The following is a 17569-nucleotide window of genomic DNA, read 5'->3' on the forward strand; positions in this document are numbered from 1 at the left end:
AACATCAGGGGACAATTCTGTAGATGCATAATTACAAAGGCACCATCCCCACATTCTCTTACTACTTGTGATAACAGGAAGAAAAAGAAGGCAACACGAAACAATGTCACAGTAAGCAGAGAGAGGTTCCAATCTACGTTCAGCCTATAAAACTATCCTGACACCACCCGGCTGCTCACTTAGCTGATTATATCCAAAGACATATTTGAAAGCAAGAGTGAATTAAACAAGGAGTTAGAAGGAAACAGTCCTCTCAAATCTCTAAAAAGAAAAAAGCCTCTGATGGAGAGAGGAGGGAAGGGGGAGGAAAAAAAGCAGTAAACAAGTTGGATCATCTTATTTCGCCCTTCAGAGAATGTCTGCACAAGAATGGATCCCTAGTTTAAAAGTTTAACCCAGCAAAAAAATGATTCTTTTTCTCTGGACACTTACAGAGAAAATGAAGAGTTTGGCGAAGGGAGCCCGTACTGTCTGCCTTTGGATTTCCGTCTTCTTGCTGTAGATGGGTTCTGGCTGTTTCTGCGAAGCGGGGGTTGCCGAGTGGTAAAAAAGATGTTTGAATAAACAGGAAGTACTGTGCGGCTGAAGCACACTCGAAGAGAAAACACACTGGAACATTGCCCTTTGTAGGCAACCTCAGGGAGGTTTGCCTCCACAGTAGCTGGCTGGGCTCTCACTAAATGACAAAGAAACCACAAGAATTCCTCAAGTAATTCTTCACTTTCAAAGTTGAAAGATCAGTTGGAGCTTGCAGGTAATTTTCAAAGTTGCATTTAGCACTTAAAGAAATCTATTAATGCCACACGTATCTAAACCACTCCAGGTCTGCAAGCAGCGACACAGCACACGCAGTGCGCCCTGGCTAGACCAAGCCCTAGCCAAACACAGCTCATTCACGCAGACAAATACACACCAACAGGGTTTCGGGAAACCTGCTCTTGAGATATTTTTGTGGTGACATTTACATAGGCAGGATGCTTTAAGAGAAAAAAAAAAGAAGAAGAAGAAAATTCAGATTTTGCAGACTTGAGAGGATTTTGTCACATGTATTTTTAAAGAACACATCGTCCTGTATTCCAGGGATATGCCCTGGATCTGGCTCTGACTGGCTGTGCTTTACATTTTCTTTATCCACCATCAACCAAACTACCTGTTTATCTCCAGATGCCTAGCTTGCCTACTGGAACACTCCTTAACCCGCCCCAAAATGATTATCACAGTCTTGTCTTCCATCACCGAAGTAATTCAGCAGATACTGTAAAGAAAAGTAAACTGCTGAAGGCACAGCAAGTCAGCTTGAAAAATAGGAGGAAGAGTTGAACACCCATATTCAATAACAAAAAAAAAAAAAAAAGGGGAGGAAGAAAAGGATTCCTTCTGAAAATGTATTGCTCTTGTGGCAATGTTCTTCTGCCACGGAAGCTACTGATTTGTTATTTAGCATGGAATGCTGGACTGTCTGTCATCCAGGTGCTAATACTCGGCTAAAATAACTCATTGGGAGCTGTCAGTGGGATGTTTACATAGGCCCCAATCTTTTCTTCATAGAAGGAAATTTTTTACTGGAATTCATCTTCTTTTGATCTCACATTCAAAGCAACGGCAGCTTGATAGACATTCAAGTCTGAAAGCAAATCCAGACGCTGAAGATAAACCGCCAGAAAATGACAGGCAGAAGCATCTAAAGCTTATAAAAATGAAGAGAACAGCATGTCGCCTGAGTATTACAATAGCAGAAATCAAGAGACATATTAGGTGGAACTGATCAGCCACAAAAACAGTTCAAAAGGCAGATCATAGAAACAGAAGACTAGGCTGGGGGAAAAAATGGGAAAGATCTGGTTTACTGCCTCATCTCCCTTCTGAGTCTCACAGTGCTTCCACGCCTGCCTTCTGCACTTTGGGGAGGGGTGGAGTATCCAATGCAAATGTTCCTCTCTAACTCAGCTGGTCCAGTTAGAGACCAGGAAATGATTTCCTAGCAATCCCTTTTCAAGGGGCAGGAGAAAAAGGCAGACTCTTACCTTGCTCAGTGTCCAAAATGCTGCATTTTATTAGCATCCCCTGCAGCTGCTCTGCGTTGCAGTATCAAAAGGCACACAGCCTGGGCGCCATGAAAGTGGGCGGTCAGGAAAACCATCTCTCAACAGAAGAGCTATAAGTAGTTCGAGATGGGGCTAGAGAGCTCTAAGCAGTCCAGTTCCCTAAAATGGCTAGTTATGGAATGAACACAAATGTTCCAGCCTCAGTCACACAAATAGATGTGTTCTGTCCTACAGATATGTAACTGCTTAACACCTAGTAGCTTTTAAGCCAACTAGGGCAGTTCTGTAAAGGAATTATCACAACTTTCTCGGAGACATGCAATTAAAAAAAATAAAGCCTCTTATTTTCAATAAAGTCAGTGCATACAATGAAATAGTAATTCTCCCAACAATTTTGTTCTTAAAAGCTGTTTGTTAACAAACAGTGAATGTGAACAGGCAGCATCAGGTTAAAGGGCAACAGAATTCCACATTATAATTTAGCCTGCGGTTATTCCTGATTGCAAGCACCCTCTGGGACTGCAAAGCAAGATCTTCTTTTGCAGCACGCTTGGATTTTTAAAATTAGTGCCCCTCCTTTTTTGCATAATAAACCAACATTAAAATATGGATTAAAAAATGTACAAACCAATTTTTAAAAGCTGTAATCAGTTTAGCATTTGCCTTGTGCAAACGAGTCCCGGGTAACTAAGTTACAAATGCAAAAAACAAACAAACAAAGCCAAAGCCCTACTGGATCCTAAGAGGGTTTTTTCAAGACACCTCTGCCATGCCTATACAGCTATCAGATGTGCTAAAGTCGATGATTTTCCTTTGAACTGTACTAGTTCAATCTGTGAAAGTCACCACGGTTGTTCTCTAACCATAAAAAAAAAAAAAAAAAGCAAACAAACATTGTTGCTTTCAACACTTACTCCAAACATCTCCCAACTAAATATTCCATGTTGTTGCAATTGTTAGATTTACAAAAAACACAGAAAGGTTTGCCGTGAAAAGCGAAATGCAAATTCCCTTATACATTATAAAATATGTTCTTCCTCTACAAAGAATGCTGCCACCACTGCTGTGATGCAAGCAGCAGCAACACTCCATTTCTCATGGCCATTCTTGAAGTCTTTTTAAAAAAATCTGCCACGTATAAAGACCTTCATTAGTGTAATTAAATGACTGTTGGGTTTTTGTGATATAAACAACTTTTGATATGTCATTTAAAAACCTCATAATAACATCATTAAAGGGCCACCATTTTTAAAAGGGAAATTGTCTGCTCAGGGCCATGGAATAGTCGTCTCGCTCTGGGCCTCTTCCTCCTCTCCCTTTCAGACTTCTCCTGGACTTGAATGTCAGTCACCATAGACCTTGAATCCTTGAATGTGAAATGGCTTCACGCTAATTGCTCTAATTGCTTGAAGATGTGCAGGCAGGTGAAACCTGATCCCCGTGGCCATTGTAGAGACCAAGAACAACACGGGAATGTTTACACAGTGGTTTGATTTTAATAGACAGAAGGGCTGAGTTTAAGACAGCAAAAACACAGCTAATAGGTGACCTCTTAATGTAGTCCTCCTCTAAATAAAAAAAAAAAGGACACACAACAAAATACAATTTCATGTTCTAAAAGGCAACGTCCTAAATACCAAGGTTATTTGCTTGACTCTTGGAGTTGAGTACACGTTACACTGCACCTGACATTTTATACCCGAAAGTCTACCCCGAGTATGTGTGTGTGTGTGATGTTTTTTTTTACTTTAAAACAAAAAAGCTCTTTATATGTCAGTCACCTCACAAACAGATTATGACTCTATGGTATTTCCTAGTAAGTGCATTCATTTAAATTTTAAATTGAATATTTTTCACAGCTGTAATACTCCTTGTCCCTTAAACGGGAAGGCTTGGTTGTGTCCTTGTTTATTCCTTTGCCTCTTCTGTCCCCACCCCCATTTATGGAATTCTTGACCCTTGTCCATTTCTTGATTGCAGCTGAAGTTGAGCCCAAACCCTCTCACACTGGTGCTTCAGACATTTGTCTAAAGGCTTTCAGTATCTTGTTTCTTTGTTGCTGTGTGGGACTGTGGTCTGCTTCTACCTAGAGAGACTAAGGTGGCCGTTAGAGCAGCCAAAATAGTTACTCAAAAACAGTGGCTATTCTCCTTGATATTTTAACAATTTGGAATGGACACCAAGGTTTAACGATGGCTCCCCAGGGCCCTCTCTTAACAGGGCACAAATGTAACCAAGGCTGGACAAGAAATACATGATAGCAAGGCCAAGAGAAAAATACAGCAGCACCTCCAAGGTATCATTAACAAAAGGAAACCCACAAAGATAAGGGGAAGTGTTAGATAGGTATTGAGATAGGTAGGTAGGCAGATAGACAGATAGCTCAAGGATCCAAATGTATAGGAGCATTTCATATATAGCCAAGGAAATACTGCTAAACAGAAAATGAAAATGAAACATATACTACAGTAGGAAAAAATACAGCAAAACAATGGAATTATTTTAAGGTTAAGCTGGGCAATTAAAGCCAATGATACACCTTGTAAATGACAACAGAGAAGCACGAAATAGCCCATATACCTGGGAGTATTGTCTAACTGCTGCTCTGCCAAGTTATGCTGTATATTAAGTTCTGATGATGAAAAAATACAAAATGCAGCAGAAGTGGGGAAAAGTCCTCTTAAACCTATGAAAACTTTAACTATATAAGCTAAGTAATAAATATAGGTGCTTCCTTTCCTGGACTATTTGTCCCCCTGGACACTGAAAGACAAAATAATGAAACAAAAATAACTGCATAGAACTTCCCTTTGAATCACAGCCACCTCACATACATTTCTAGACAATCCTACCTTCTTCTAAAAGTTATAATCCCCGGCCAGGCACGGTGGCTCATGCCTGTAATCCCAGCACTTTGGGAGGCCGAGGTGGGCAGATCACGAGGTCACAAGAGATCGAGACCATCCTGGCCAACATGGTGAAACCCCATCTCTAGTAAAAATACAAAAATTAGCTGGGCGTGGTGATGCGTGCCTGTAGTCCCAGCTGCTTGGGAGGCTAAGGCAGCAGAATTGCTTGAACCTGGGAGGTGGAGGTTGCAGTGAGCCAAGATCGCACCACTGCACTCCAGCCTGGCGACAGTGAGACTCCGTCTCAAAAAAAAAAAAAAAAAAAAAAAAGTTATAATCCCCTATTAAGAAGAAATGTCCTTCCCTCTGAAAAAGGAGGGGGGACCAATATCCATTTGTACATGTAAAGATTAAGTATAAACCAGTCCAAGCCAGTGAGAGGAACACAGAGGAAAAAAGTAAACAGGCCCCTACCCCCTACTCCCAAAATAGTTCCCCTTTGAAAGTTCTAAGCGGTGAGTGCCTGGTACCGAGGGCTGCCCTGTTCCTTGGAGGGGTCAGCAAAGCTATGCTAAACTGACAGGTTCAGTTTACAGCAGGCCAGAACTTTGTTTGGATATACTGGCCTTGTTCACCGCCAGCTTAACAACAGATGGCTAGAAAACTTTCATTATGTTGCACAGGACTGAACTGCAAACAACCCAGAAAACTGTGAAAAGTTTAACTCCCTCTGAACCAATGTGCCAAACCAGGGCCTGCCCAGAGCCAGTGAACCAGCTTAGGGCCAAGGGGACTGTGGAAGCGATGGTTAAAATAACACTGCCCAAGTCGAGTCAAAGCACCTTTCCAGGCTCCAAAACGGCAGCGACCCACCCAAATCTGTATTTAACTCTTCAAGGGCCAGGCCATATAAGGAGTTGCATCGCCCATGCCTTCTTTACTTTTCCAAAATGTGCTGTCAGACTTTCCCTCCCTTTGGAGAAAGAAAATCATCCTTCAGACAATTCCCAATCCCCAAGCTCCCGTTCTGCCTTCCATTCTCCTGGAAGTTGGGAGCACAGGACCAAATTGTCTCACCCTAACACCCAGAGTTAAATATGATTTATCCAAATCTGTTTATAATTTAAATATTCATTAAGTAGATTCAATCACATGAACCCTAATATCTCCTAATGCTCTGAGACAGGTTATAAATGCACCTTTGAAGGTTTAATTCAATTGGCAATCTGAGAAGTCTTATCACTGGAAATGTGTTATTTTCATATTATTCAAGAAATGAACAAATGTGTTTTCCACAAATGTATTTTAGAAGCTACCCTTTCCTGTTATTGAAAGAAAATTGTGTTTATTACTCCTTTAGCATAGTGTAAACTCATAAACGTCAACAGAGAGTACAAGGAAAACTGTCAACTAAATATTGTTTCCTTCATGAGCTGTTCTTCCAAGTCAATTATGCCTTTCAACTTCTGGGGCATTGTATGATAAACTGGCAGTAAAAATCATTCACATTAATATACCATGGTGCCTTGCCTGCAAAAGGTAATTAAAGAAGTAAATGACTCATAAGAATAGACATATTAGCTGCAAAATGAAAGGCAACTGAGCTGCCACATAAAAATATGTACCATTAAGATACTGCATTTTCATATTCCTGTAATCAGCTTCAGTAGACTAATGCTTATTTAATCCAGTTCCGTGCTAAGTCCATCAACAACTGTTTTTTGCTGTTTTCTCCTTGACTGAACATTATGAGAGCAGGTTTAGAATAAATACTGCAATGAGATTTTTGCATACTCAATTGAAGAACAGGTTTTTACATTTTAAAATCTATTTTTCTTTCTCTGAGAAATACAACATAAAAAAAGATTACTGGTGGAAAAAAATATATATGTATATTGCTAGCTAGACATGTCCCTTTAAATGGCAGAACATTTCAGCGAAATATTTGTTTCCATATTCACTATTTCTGACCTGTACCACTATCAGCATAAGGGTGTCATGCCTCCACTTGCCAGATCTCAGCTTCCTTTATGAAGCACTCCCTTTTGTTAATAATGTCTTCCATTAGCATTAGCAGGATGAGGGCAATTTATCCTTTGGCAGGGATGGAAAGAGAAGGCAAGATACGAGGAGGGGGTTAGCGTAGGGGGTGGTGGGAGAGTATCTCACACATGCCTAGTGGCCTCTGAGTTCTTTTCCTTCCAGGGTGTTAGCTACCTGACTGGATAAACCCTTCTGAAAGAGAAGTGAATTGACCCTCAAAATAACTGCTCTATTTTCCAATCTCTGGCTTTCAAACTGACACTTTGCTCTCTTCTCCATATCCCTTTATATTTCAGCACATCCTTGCCAGCCCAGCCAAGGCACAGCAAAACATCCTCCATTCGGTCTGAGATTTTTCACTTCACTTGCTCATTTCTCTGCTGCGGGAACCTGATCTTAACCAGTGAGATGGGTCCACCATTTGTACTATTAATATTTTGGGGAACATTAGATGCATGAGGTTTCCTGGAGGCTGGAGAAATGCCTGTTCTGATTGTGGAAATCAGGGCTCTTTGTTGATAACTGATGCAGCCTAAAGCTTTTGTGGATCCACTTTGGGAGTTTTAGCTTTCAAAACTCATGCAGCTCCTCCGATGTCCAATGCCAGCAGTGAAAATCAGCCTAGGGTATCTGGTCTTCTATCCTGTTTGTCAACAATTCGCCCACCTTCAATAACATCCGAATGCATCTGGATGGTGCCCACTAACCTATCAAAAAATCCAAAAGATAATTCTATTTATTTATTTATTTATTTATTTTTACTATTTTTGGTGCAAGACCATGGGCTTTCAATAAAGGTAAAGTTCTAGATTTCTATACAAGTTGTGCCTTCTCCCTTTCCCTCCTCCTGTGAATATAGAAATCTCTTTGACTTTAAAACTGATGAGCACCCACCAGCCAGGCCCTCAAGGGCAGCGCAGGACGTGAGGATGGCCCTACAAGGACCCTCCGAGATATATTTATCTTTTCACAGTTCTCGGAACTGTGGAGAGCCTCTCAGATTTAGGCTGGATCTCTCCTTGTAATGTATTATTGCCTCAGTGTTTGAGCAGACACCACATGGAACCACAACTAATGAGCTCTAGTCCTTTTTCTAATTAAGGAACAAAGGTTCCTGTGTGCGCAGAATGGTGACGCTGTCTGGAGAACACACGTGGAGGAAGAAGCGAATGCTTCTAATTGCCTCAAAATGGGATTTTTAATATTTAGGAACATAATGGGATCGGGAAATAAGAATATTTTCAACATCCTTTATAAATAAGCCTTTACAAAATATTGTTAGCTGTTAATAATACATCATTATCAAAAATGGAAAGTCATGAATACAGTGCATGTAACCTTTGTATTCACGTGAATTAACCTATATGTAAGAATACAATGATACATGAATTAGTTTTTAAAAATACATTAAAAAAAATAAAAGGCCCTCCTCTGAAAAAGAAAGGCGAGAAGGCAGCTCCTCTGAGCCTGATATTCCTCAGACCTTAGCAGATTAGGATTCAAACATGTAATTAAGAAAGATAACCCCAGTTTTTACAGTAATTAGGGGCTGTGGGAAATAGGATACTATCTCTCAAAAGTGTTACAAATATACCACACTTCTAAATAACCCGCAATGCTTGGAAACTATACTCACTACCAAGGGCAAAGCTGCTATGCAGTGAGGGAACAGTAAATGACAGACTGGCGTTCAAGTCCATTAGCTGCTATGTGATAGGAGCACATTCACTGGCACGCGACCTGTGAAAAATCTTAGATCTCTTTAAATCTTTGAATTGGATTACTGCATTAATTCTTAAGAACTGCAATCCTTCAACCAAGTCAAATTACCCTCATTAACAGTGGAAAAACTACCTCTGCAATAAGTTAAAAAAAAAAAAGATATTTATTACCTATAATCAGTTTCACATACTTCACCTAGAAATATGATGAACTGATGCCGACAACTCTGAAAACGGCATCCTGGTTTCGCATATTAATTCGGGTTAAAATAAAAATACAAATGCAAGTATTTGCATGCTATTTAAAATTTGTTTCATATCCACAGGAAATTTTCTTTTATGATTACAATCCTCAGATAAGAAGTAAATAGCTCCATTTTACAGGAGGGGAAATTGGGGCATACATAGAGATACGGAGCCAGTTGTCTAAGCTTTCCCAGGCTAATTGGGGTAACACAGAATCTCCTGGTCCTCTGTTCTGGGCTCACACTGTCGAAATTAAATCAGAAATTCAGACTCATAATGGCACTGTAATACAATGCACTGACTTCTCTAAATCAAACTCAGTGAATTAAAAGGGAGGCAAAATAAATGAGAAGACAGGAATGCAGCTTTAGGTGTAGAAATGATAACCACAGTAAATTACAACAAAAGCTGCCTCAATTCTTCCATCACCACATTTGCTATTACTGTTTAACCTGCCTTGAACATTCATTGAATTTAGAGTGATTAAAAAAAAAAAAAAGAAATGTTAATTGATCTACTCTGCCCTTGTTACTCCCTAAAATGGTCTCATCTGAAATGTGATGACAGCTTGACTGACTTTGAACAACTTTGGATACTTTATGGGAAATGAACTCTTTGAAGCCCCACTGACTTCTGTTCCTCGGCTCTATGGATGTTACTGCTTTGGTTCTATTACTTCCAGCACAAGCCAGGGCAGGAGAGTCCTCATCCCAGGGAAGCCAACCAAGTGGAGACAGGGTTGGGCACAGGCAAGCCAGTCTGTATTTACTGAAACAGACTCTTTCGCTATTATGTGTTAAGGAATGGGAAAAGTTGAAAAGGGAGAAGTTGCTTTCCAGACTTGGTATGAATCAATACTTCCAAGCAGCCACAATAAAATGCTAACTGGAGTTCATAATAAAACCCAGGGGCACTACAAGGTTCCTAAGTGCCTCTGAATTAAAAAAAAAGATAAATTCTGCTCACGGTGATTGTATGCAGAACGTGTTTATTTCAGTCTAAAGATCTTAAACAAAGTAGTCCTCACTTAATATAAGATAATAAAAATCTGTTACATAGAATATCATCTTCATTGATCCTAAAATCTACTGTAACTTATTTAAGGTTGAGTACTCCTTATCCAAAATGATTGGGATCAAGTGTTTAGGATTTCAGATTTTTTAGGATCTTGGAATATCTGCATACCCATGGTAAGATATCTTAGACATGGGACCCAAGTCTCAGCATGACATCCATTTCTGTTTCGTATACACCTTATGCCAGAGCCTGAAGACAATCTCATACAAGACTTTTGATAATTTGGGGCAAGAAACAATGATTTGACTGCATTTTGACTGAGACCCATCACATGAGGTCAGGTGTGGAATTTTTCACTTGTGGTATCATGTTGGCACTCAAAACGTCTCAGATTTTGAAGTACTTCTGGTTTTGGATTTTCCTGTTAGGGATTTCAACCTGCAACTTCCAAAAGCTCTGTTGTTAAGATGAGCATTTCAATTCCACACCAGATTTGCAGTCATAGTTAAAATAATATAGTCTAATAATTGTGAAAATAGCATTTATCAGTCTCACTTTGTGTCAGGCATTTTTATTCGCTATCCTTCCAATGACCTTTCAAGGTGGGAATTATCATGCCTATTTTACAGGGAAGGAAAACAAAGCTCAGGGTGGCTGACTATCTTGCCCAATGTCACACAGCTTCTAAGTAGGTATTCAAATACTGTGACTGTCTGGAGGTGAAGCTTAAGGGAAAATCAGAGAGAGGAACTTTTCAAAAGAGGACTGTGAGAAAGGAGACGCATCTGTCTGGGGCGTTAAAAAAATCTGTCAAGCCAGGCATGGGGCAACCATAGTCCTAGCTACTCGGGAGGCCAAGGTGGGAGGATCTCTTGAGCTCAGAAGTTTGAGGCCAGCATAGGCAACGTAGTAAAGCTTGGTCTCCAAGAAAAAAAAAAAAATTGCCAAGAAACTGTGATCCAGGCTGGGCGTGGTGGCCATGCCTGTAATCCCAGCACTTTGGGAGGCCAAGGTGGGTGGATCACGAGGTCAAGTGATAGAGACCATCCTGGCTAACTCGATGAAACCCCATCTCTACTAAAAATACAAAAAATTGGCCAGGCGTGGTGGCGGGCGCCTGTAGTTCCAGCTACTAGGGAGGCTGAGGCAGGAGAATCAGTTGAACCCAGAAGGTGGAGGTTGTAGTGAACCAAGATGGCACCACTGCATTCCAGCCTGGTGACACAGCAAGACTCTGTCTCAAAAAAAAAAAAAAAAAAAAAGAAACTGTGATCCAAACATCAGACTGTCAATGACTTGGAAAACTCATCACACACCTTCCCAGTGACACCGCATGTTTTGAAGGATGATACAAAAATCATTCTTCTTTGGCTCTACCATTTGTAGAGTCCCCTCCCCCACTTTTAAGAGCTTTGTGACTGTCAATCAGGTGCTTTTCAAACAATAAACGCTTAAGCAGTGACCTCATGGTTAACTTGGTTTCACTACTCAGGCAACCTTTCAAAACAAATGTTAAAGTTAACCACTCTACAGGCACCAGAACATTAGCTTCTATTTACACATCAATTAAACACATAATTTTTGGTGACTACTTGGTACTAAGCACAGTCTAGGCACTGGGCCTAGAAGGGAGAATAAGACAGACCTGGCCCTTCACTTTCTGATACTACAGTCTAGCGGGAGATAGAGTAAGACACCAGCAATCAACAAATCCAGAAATAATTAAAGCCACTATGAAGGAAGCCTCAGCCTTCATTAAAAAAAAAAAACAAAAAAAACTTAACTTCTCATTTTTAACCCACTCTAGATAAGTCCATCAAGGAATTCATCCACGAAGAGGTGATATTTAATTGGAAACCCACAAGTAAAGAAGAAATAGCCAAGGAGCAGAAAGAAAGTTGAAGAAAATGGAGCAAAGAGGCTGAAAAGAAAGCATGAAACAGTGCTTAAGAAATTAACTTATTGAATCGTTAGTGAAATAGAATTGTGTTGTTCAACTAATCCTATGTCTACTTCATTCTTCTTCAACCCTTTTAGGTAAACAGAAGTACACAGATTACAAATATGCTTTCAATCAAATGACTAAATAAGTACAAAATGTGTCATGTTGACAAAAAAAAAAAAACTGTAAAAACATTAAGGAATTGATATAATTACCACAGAAAACAAATACCTGGCCCTTGTTCCTGTCAATGTGTACCATTTTTAAGGCTGTAATGTCATGTGGTAGGCAGAATTCTCAGGTGACCCTTACATTCCTATGCCTGGTATAACCCACCCCTTCCCAGAGAGTCAATCGTGCACTAATCCAGGTGCTATGTGAAGGGGTTTTGTGGATGTAATTAAGGTCCTAAATCAGCTGACTTGAAGAAAGGGAGATTTATCTGAGTGGGCCTGATGGAATCACATGAACCCTTTCGACTGGAGTTTAGAGCGCAGAGATTGAGGAAGTCAGATTCTGAAGCACAAGAAAGACTGATGTGCCCCTACTGGCTTCACGATGGAAGAGACCATGTGGCAAGAAATGTGGGTAGACTCTAGATGCTGAGAGCAGCTGCAGTCTGACAGCCAGCAAGGAAGCAGGGACCTCAGTCCTACAGCCAAAAGGAAATGGATTCTACCAACAACCTGGATGAGCTTAGGAGCAGATTCTTTCCCGGAGCCTCTCAACGAGGAATCAGTGCAGCTACCACCTGCATTGCAGCCTCCCTATTCTCTGAGCAGAGACTCCATTAACAGTGCACCTGGGCTTCTGACCTACAGAACTATGAGCTAATCAGGAGCTGTTTAAACTGCTAAATTTGTGGCAATTTGTTATGCAACAACAAAACCTAACACACGCAGAAAAAGAGATGAAATCACACTGCTTGCATCTAAAGTTTATAAAAGAGTTTCTCTTAATGAGTAAGAACTCAGATGGGAGGGAGGTGGGAAGAGAGATAAGGGGGCAGGAAAGAAAGGGCAGGGCATGGCAGGGCAGGGCTTGCATTCTGGTCCCACAAGGAACAACATGGTGACCCAGGGGAGCAATCACTTCTCTCTGGGCCTCACTTTCCTCATCTGCAAGAAGTTGGCAATAACAATGGGTGGTAGTGAGGGACGTCTTGGGAAAACACTGAGTGGAAACAGTTTGAAAGCTGTGAAGACAATCCAACGTATTCTATATTCTTTCCTGGACCATTTTCATTTTTAGCTTCCCTTTCTAATTATTTCGATTACTTATTCTAATAATGATCAGGACACAAATACGGAATTGTCCTTGGCTAGAAAAGAGAAGAAGTACTTTAAGTTATTGTGCATCTTCTTGGCAGCCCATGCAAAGGATGTGGGGATACGTTCCTGGGAAAAAGTGAAAGGAGGTTGGCATGAGGTCCCTGGTGAGGAAAACCCTGTCTCTCATCTTCCTTCCCCTCTTTGTTGCACGGTCTTCTGGAAGATGAAGCCAGAGGCCTGCATTCGAATCCTAGCTTCACTCCTGACCTTAGGCAGTGATTGAACCACACTGCACCACAGTTTCCTCATATGTGAAATGGAAATAATAATGACACCACCTCCTAAGGCTGTTGTGAGGAGTAAGTCATTTAAAATACATAAATTAGGTTGGGCACAGTGGCTCACATATGTAATTCCAGTGCTTTGGGAGGCTGAGACGGGAGGATTGCTTGAGCCCAGGAGTTAGAGACCACCCTGGGCGACACTGCAAGACCCCATCTCTACAAAAAAATAAAATAAAATGCATAAAGTACATTTAAGACAGTGTCCAGCACTTTATAAGCACCATATAAGTGATATGATGATTACTTTTACCACTGCTATGAATAGGAGCTGATTTTTATTTTCCAGATAATCTGTTGTCCCTCCAAGGGAATTTGGAAGATGGGGCTAAGTAAATATACAAAAATATGTTTATAATACGGCTTTTACTAATGACTTTTCACAGTGCACTATAAAACCCATCTAACCTCTGATGAAAAACAAAACCCTTCTATACTCATGATTTTTGCCACATAATTTTACTTTTACATGAATAGGAAAAAAAAAGTATACAAGTCTTAAAACTTTGGCTTACTGCTTTTTAACAAGTAGTTTGGGCAAAACCAGCAAAGAGGATTCCCCTGCTAAAAGAGCCATGAAAGGTAAGAAATTTCAGCAAGAGGGTAAGAGATAAAAGCGCTCAGAAAAAGAAGGCAAAAGTAAAACCAGACAAAGGCTGAGTCCACCTCCGGAGCAGAGACCTCTCATCCTCACTAGTGTATGTACTGAAGTCTCTGTGGCCTCTTTCTCAGGGCTAGAGAATGAGCAGTGGAATCAGCTCTCCCCTAACCTACAACCCAGCATGCAAGGCAGCCAAAGAACCAGGCAATGAGAGTGGTGCCCTGGGAACCCTGACAGGAGCAAGAAATGTCCAAGGCTGGGTGTTGTTCAGAGGTCCCAGTGCGAGTGCTAGAGTCTCCACACCTGAGCTGTAAAGAAAGCATCTCATTCGGCAGGTAAGATGGGTTGGCAGAAAAGTGGGAAGGAAGGGTTCTTGGGCAAAGGGCTGAGCGTGATTGTGCCCTGCTAGAAAATAAAACTGACCACAAGTGTTCGGGACCTGACAGAAGGGGCGAGGAGGCTGAGAAGGAACTGGATGAATCACAAGGATAGGCTAGGCTGTGTAGAGCATGTGCAGCAGCTTGGACTGACACATTGATTTTTGGCAGGGGGGTACAGAGTATGAATCTCAACACATGCATGGATTTGTATAATCACCAGCACAGTCAGGATACAGAAGGCCTCCACCACCCCGAAACTCCCTTGTGCCAACCTGTTGTAGTCACACCCTCCCCACCACCCCTGGTCCCGGGAACCACTGATGGAGTCTCTATCACAGTTTTGTCTTTTCAGAAATGGCATATAAATGGAATCGTATAGTATGCAATCTTTGGAGATTGGCTTTTTTGACTTAATACCTCTGAGACCATTGTAAGCTGTGGGTCTATTAAGAGTTCATCCCTTATTCTTGCTGAGTAGTATCCCATTGTATGGAGGTGCCACAGTCTGCTTACGCACATGCCCAGTGAAGCATGTCCAGGTTGTTTCCAGCTTGGGGCAACTATAAATAGAGCTTTCACAAACCTTAACCTTAGCCTATAGGTTTTTGTGTGAACATACATCCTCACTTCTCTCTTCAATACATATATAAGAGTATGAGTAACTGTATGTTTAATTTTTTTTTTTTTTTTTAAGAAACTGCCCAGGCTGGGCGTGGTGGCTCACACCTGTAATCCCAGGACTTTGGGAGGTCAAGGCAGGTGGATCACCTGAGGTCAGGAGTTAGAGATCAGCCTGGCCAACATGGTGAAGCCCTGTCTCTACTAATAACACAAAAATTAGCTGGGCATGGTGGCACGTGCCTGTAATCCCAGCTACTAGGGAGGCTGAGGCTGAGGCAGGAGAATTGCTTGAACCCGAGGGCAGAGGTTGCAATGAGCTGAGATTGTACTACTGCACTCCAGCCTGGGCGAAAGAGTGAGACTCCATCTCAAAAAAACAAAAACAAAACGAACAAAAAAAAAACTGCCCAGCTGTCTTCCAAGGTGACAGCATCACTTTACATTCCCACCGGCAATGCATGAGAGTTCACTTGCTCCACATCTTCACCCTCACTTAGAATTACCAGTAATTATTTTAGCCATTTTCATAGGTGTATAGTGGTATCGCGTCCTATTTTTTTCCCTTTCCCTATAATTTTAATTTGCATTTCCCTAATGTCTAATGATGTGGAATGGCTTTTCATGTGCTTATTTTTGGTCAAGTCTCTTGCCTCTTTTTAAACTGAGTATTTGTTTGTTTTTTATTATAGAGTTTGGAAGGTTCTTCATATATTCTGTACACGAGTCCTTTGCTAGAGAAATGATTTTAAAACATTTTCTTACAGTCAGTAGCTTGTCTTTAATCAGGGATTGTATCTGCATTTTTGAAAGTTCTTTTACACTATGCTATGGAGAAAAGACAGAAAGGATGTTTGGATAGCAGCAACTTACTAGGAAATGAAAAACGCAACCCAGAAGCCGTGGATGGGCCCAGTGTCTTGAGTGCACAGAGAGGGAACAAACAGGATGCTGTCATGGCACAGGGGAGACGGGGAGAAGCAGTCCCTTCAGGGTGATGCTTTTAATGCTGTGACTAATGATGCCACGTAAAGGTGATGTCTTCCCGTCCTCTGTTTTTAGTGCGGCTGAACCACCCCAGGTAATAAATCAAAGAAGCCAGGGTGGCTATTTGTATGGCAAGATAAGGAAAATTAATTTCAATGCCCAAACATGGACCTCCTTATATTAAAAAATGACTTAGCAATACCAGTCCTTTTCATGAGAATGTCCTGGAAAGCCAGCACTTGGAAAACACACACACAGGGCCAATCCACCCTCTGTATTTTCAAGGGAAATACTGTTGTCTCCTGAGATTGGGGGAAGTTAAGGGGGAAGAATACATTATACAACGAAGAGCAAAAAAATAAAAAATAAAAAATAAAAATCTGAACAAAAAATGTTTGTGGACCTTCACAAAAGAGAGGATTATAATAATAAATTGCATGTAGCAGTCACACACTCACTTCTTTTAAAACCCTTCACTATACTTTACAAACTACTCTAATTGTCTCATTTTCTCCGAAACTCAGATACTTTGAGTTTAAAATGTGTAAAAATATCAACACTAGGACTGCGAACGAGAGCATAACTAACAATAGTGAGATTCTGAGGTGGCAACACGACTAGAACATAGAATTAATGTCTTGGCTGAAACACTAAGCGGAAGACAAAGTGCAAGGAAAGCCTGGAGACTCCTCCTGGTCCCCAGGGGCTGCGCCCTCCTCCCGGCTCTAAGCACAGCGCGGGGAACAATGTTAAGCCATCCATCACCAGCGAGCGCTGCTCTACTTGCTGGCGCCAAGTGGGCAAGGTTGCCACCTGTCCAGCTTGCCTCTGAACGGTCCCCCACACAAAGCCCCTCTGTGCTCCAAGTTCAAACTAGCATTTACTCTGGATGCCTGAATTACCTGGCGTTTCAGCCAGCATCTGTGCCCTACCTCTAACTTGGAGAAGCCCTGCCTCTAACTTGGATCTGCTGGCTATATGCTGGGTCTGCACCAAGTAGGCACAATTTTCCTACACAACCCTCTCTTTGCTTCTCTTCTTGCCCCCTATAATCTCTTCCCTGCATAGCAGCCAGAGGAATCTTTTGAAAATGCACATCGGGTCATTTTGTTACAAAAGATTTTGTGCTCAGGATCAAAGCCATATTCTAAAGCCTGGCTTTCAAAGACGGGGTCTTGCCCACACCTTCCTGTCTACCTTCATCTCATATCACCTTTACAACTGCCATGGTCTTGCTGCTCCAGCCATCTTCACGATCCCCTTCCCTCTCAGGGCTGTTCTTCTGCCATACACACCATTCCCTATATCTCAACACAGCTGGAACCCGAAGATGTTAGCTGATCTTATCACCTCAGAGGTAACATCCTCTCCACCATTAATGCCCTCCATCATTCTGTTCCACTGTCCTCTCAGCAATTCCACCATCTAAAAATATTATGCTTATTGATTTACAAAAAGTGTGAAATTTATCTCTCTCTATTGGACTGTAACTGCCCTGAAAACAGGAC

At 41.3% G+C, this 17569-nt stretch overlaps 1 protein-coding gene across 8 annotated transcripts in view; it reads right to left on the reverse strand.

Moving 5' to 3' along the window:
- Nucleotides 1-17569, reverse strand: part of FOXP1 (forkhead box P1) — a 411134-nt gene that overhangs the window by 175757 nt on the left and 217808 nt on the right. For 2 of the 8 annotated variants that reach the window (XM_032149488.2, XM_032149489.2), the window contains exon 1: nt 433-961. The exons of 5 other annotated variants lie outside the window; for them this stretch is intronic. In XM_032149488.2, the coding sequence (XP_032005379.1) occupies nt 433-618 (186 nt within the window). In that variant the 5' untranslated portion in view covers nt 619-961. Of the gene's footprint in view, nt 1-432; nt 962-17569 lie in introns of those variants that run through there. One more of the 8 variants, XM_032149487.2, reaches the window with a different exon arrangement.

Source organism: Hylobates moloch, unplaced genomic scaffold (assembly GCF_009828535.3).
Source record: "Hylobates moloch isolate HMO894 unplaced genomic scaffold, HMol_V3 SCAFFOLD_4, whole genome shotgun sequence".
Classification (NCBI taxonomy): domain Eukaryota; kingdom Metazoa; phylum Chordata; class Mammalia; order Primates; family Hylobatidae; genus Hylobates; species Hylobates moloch.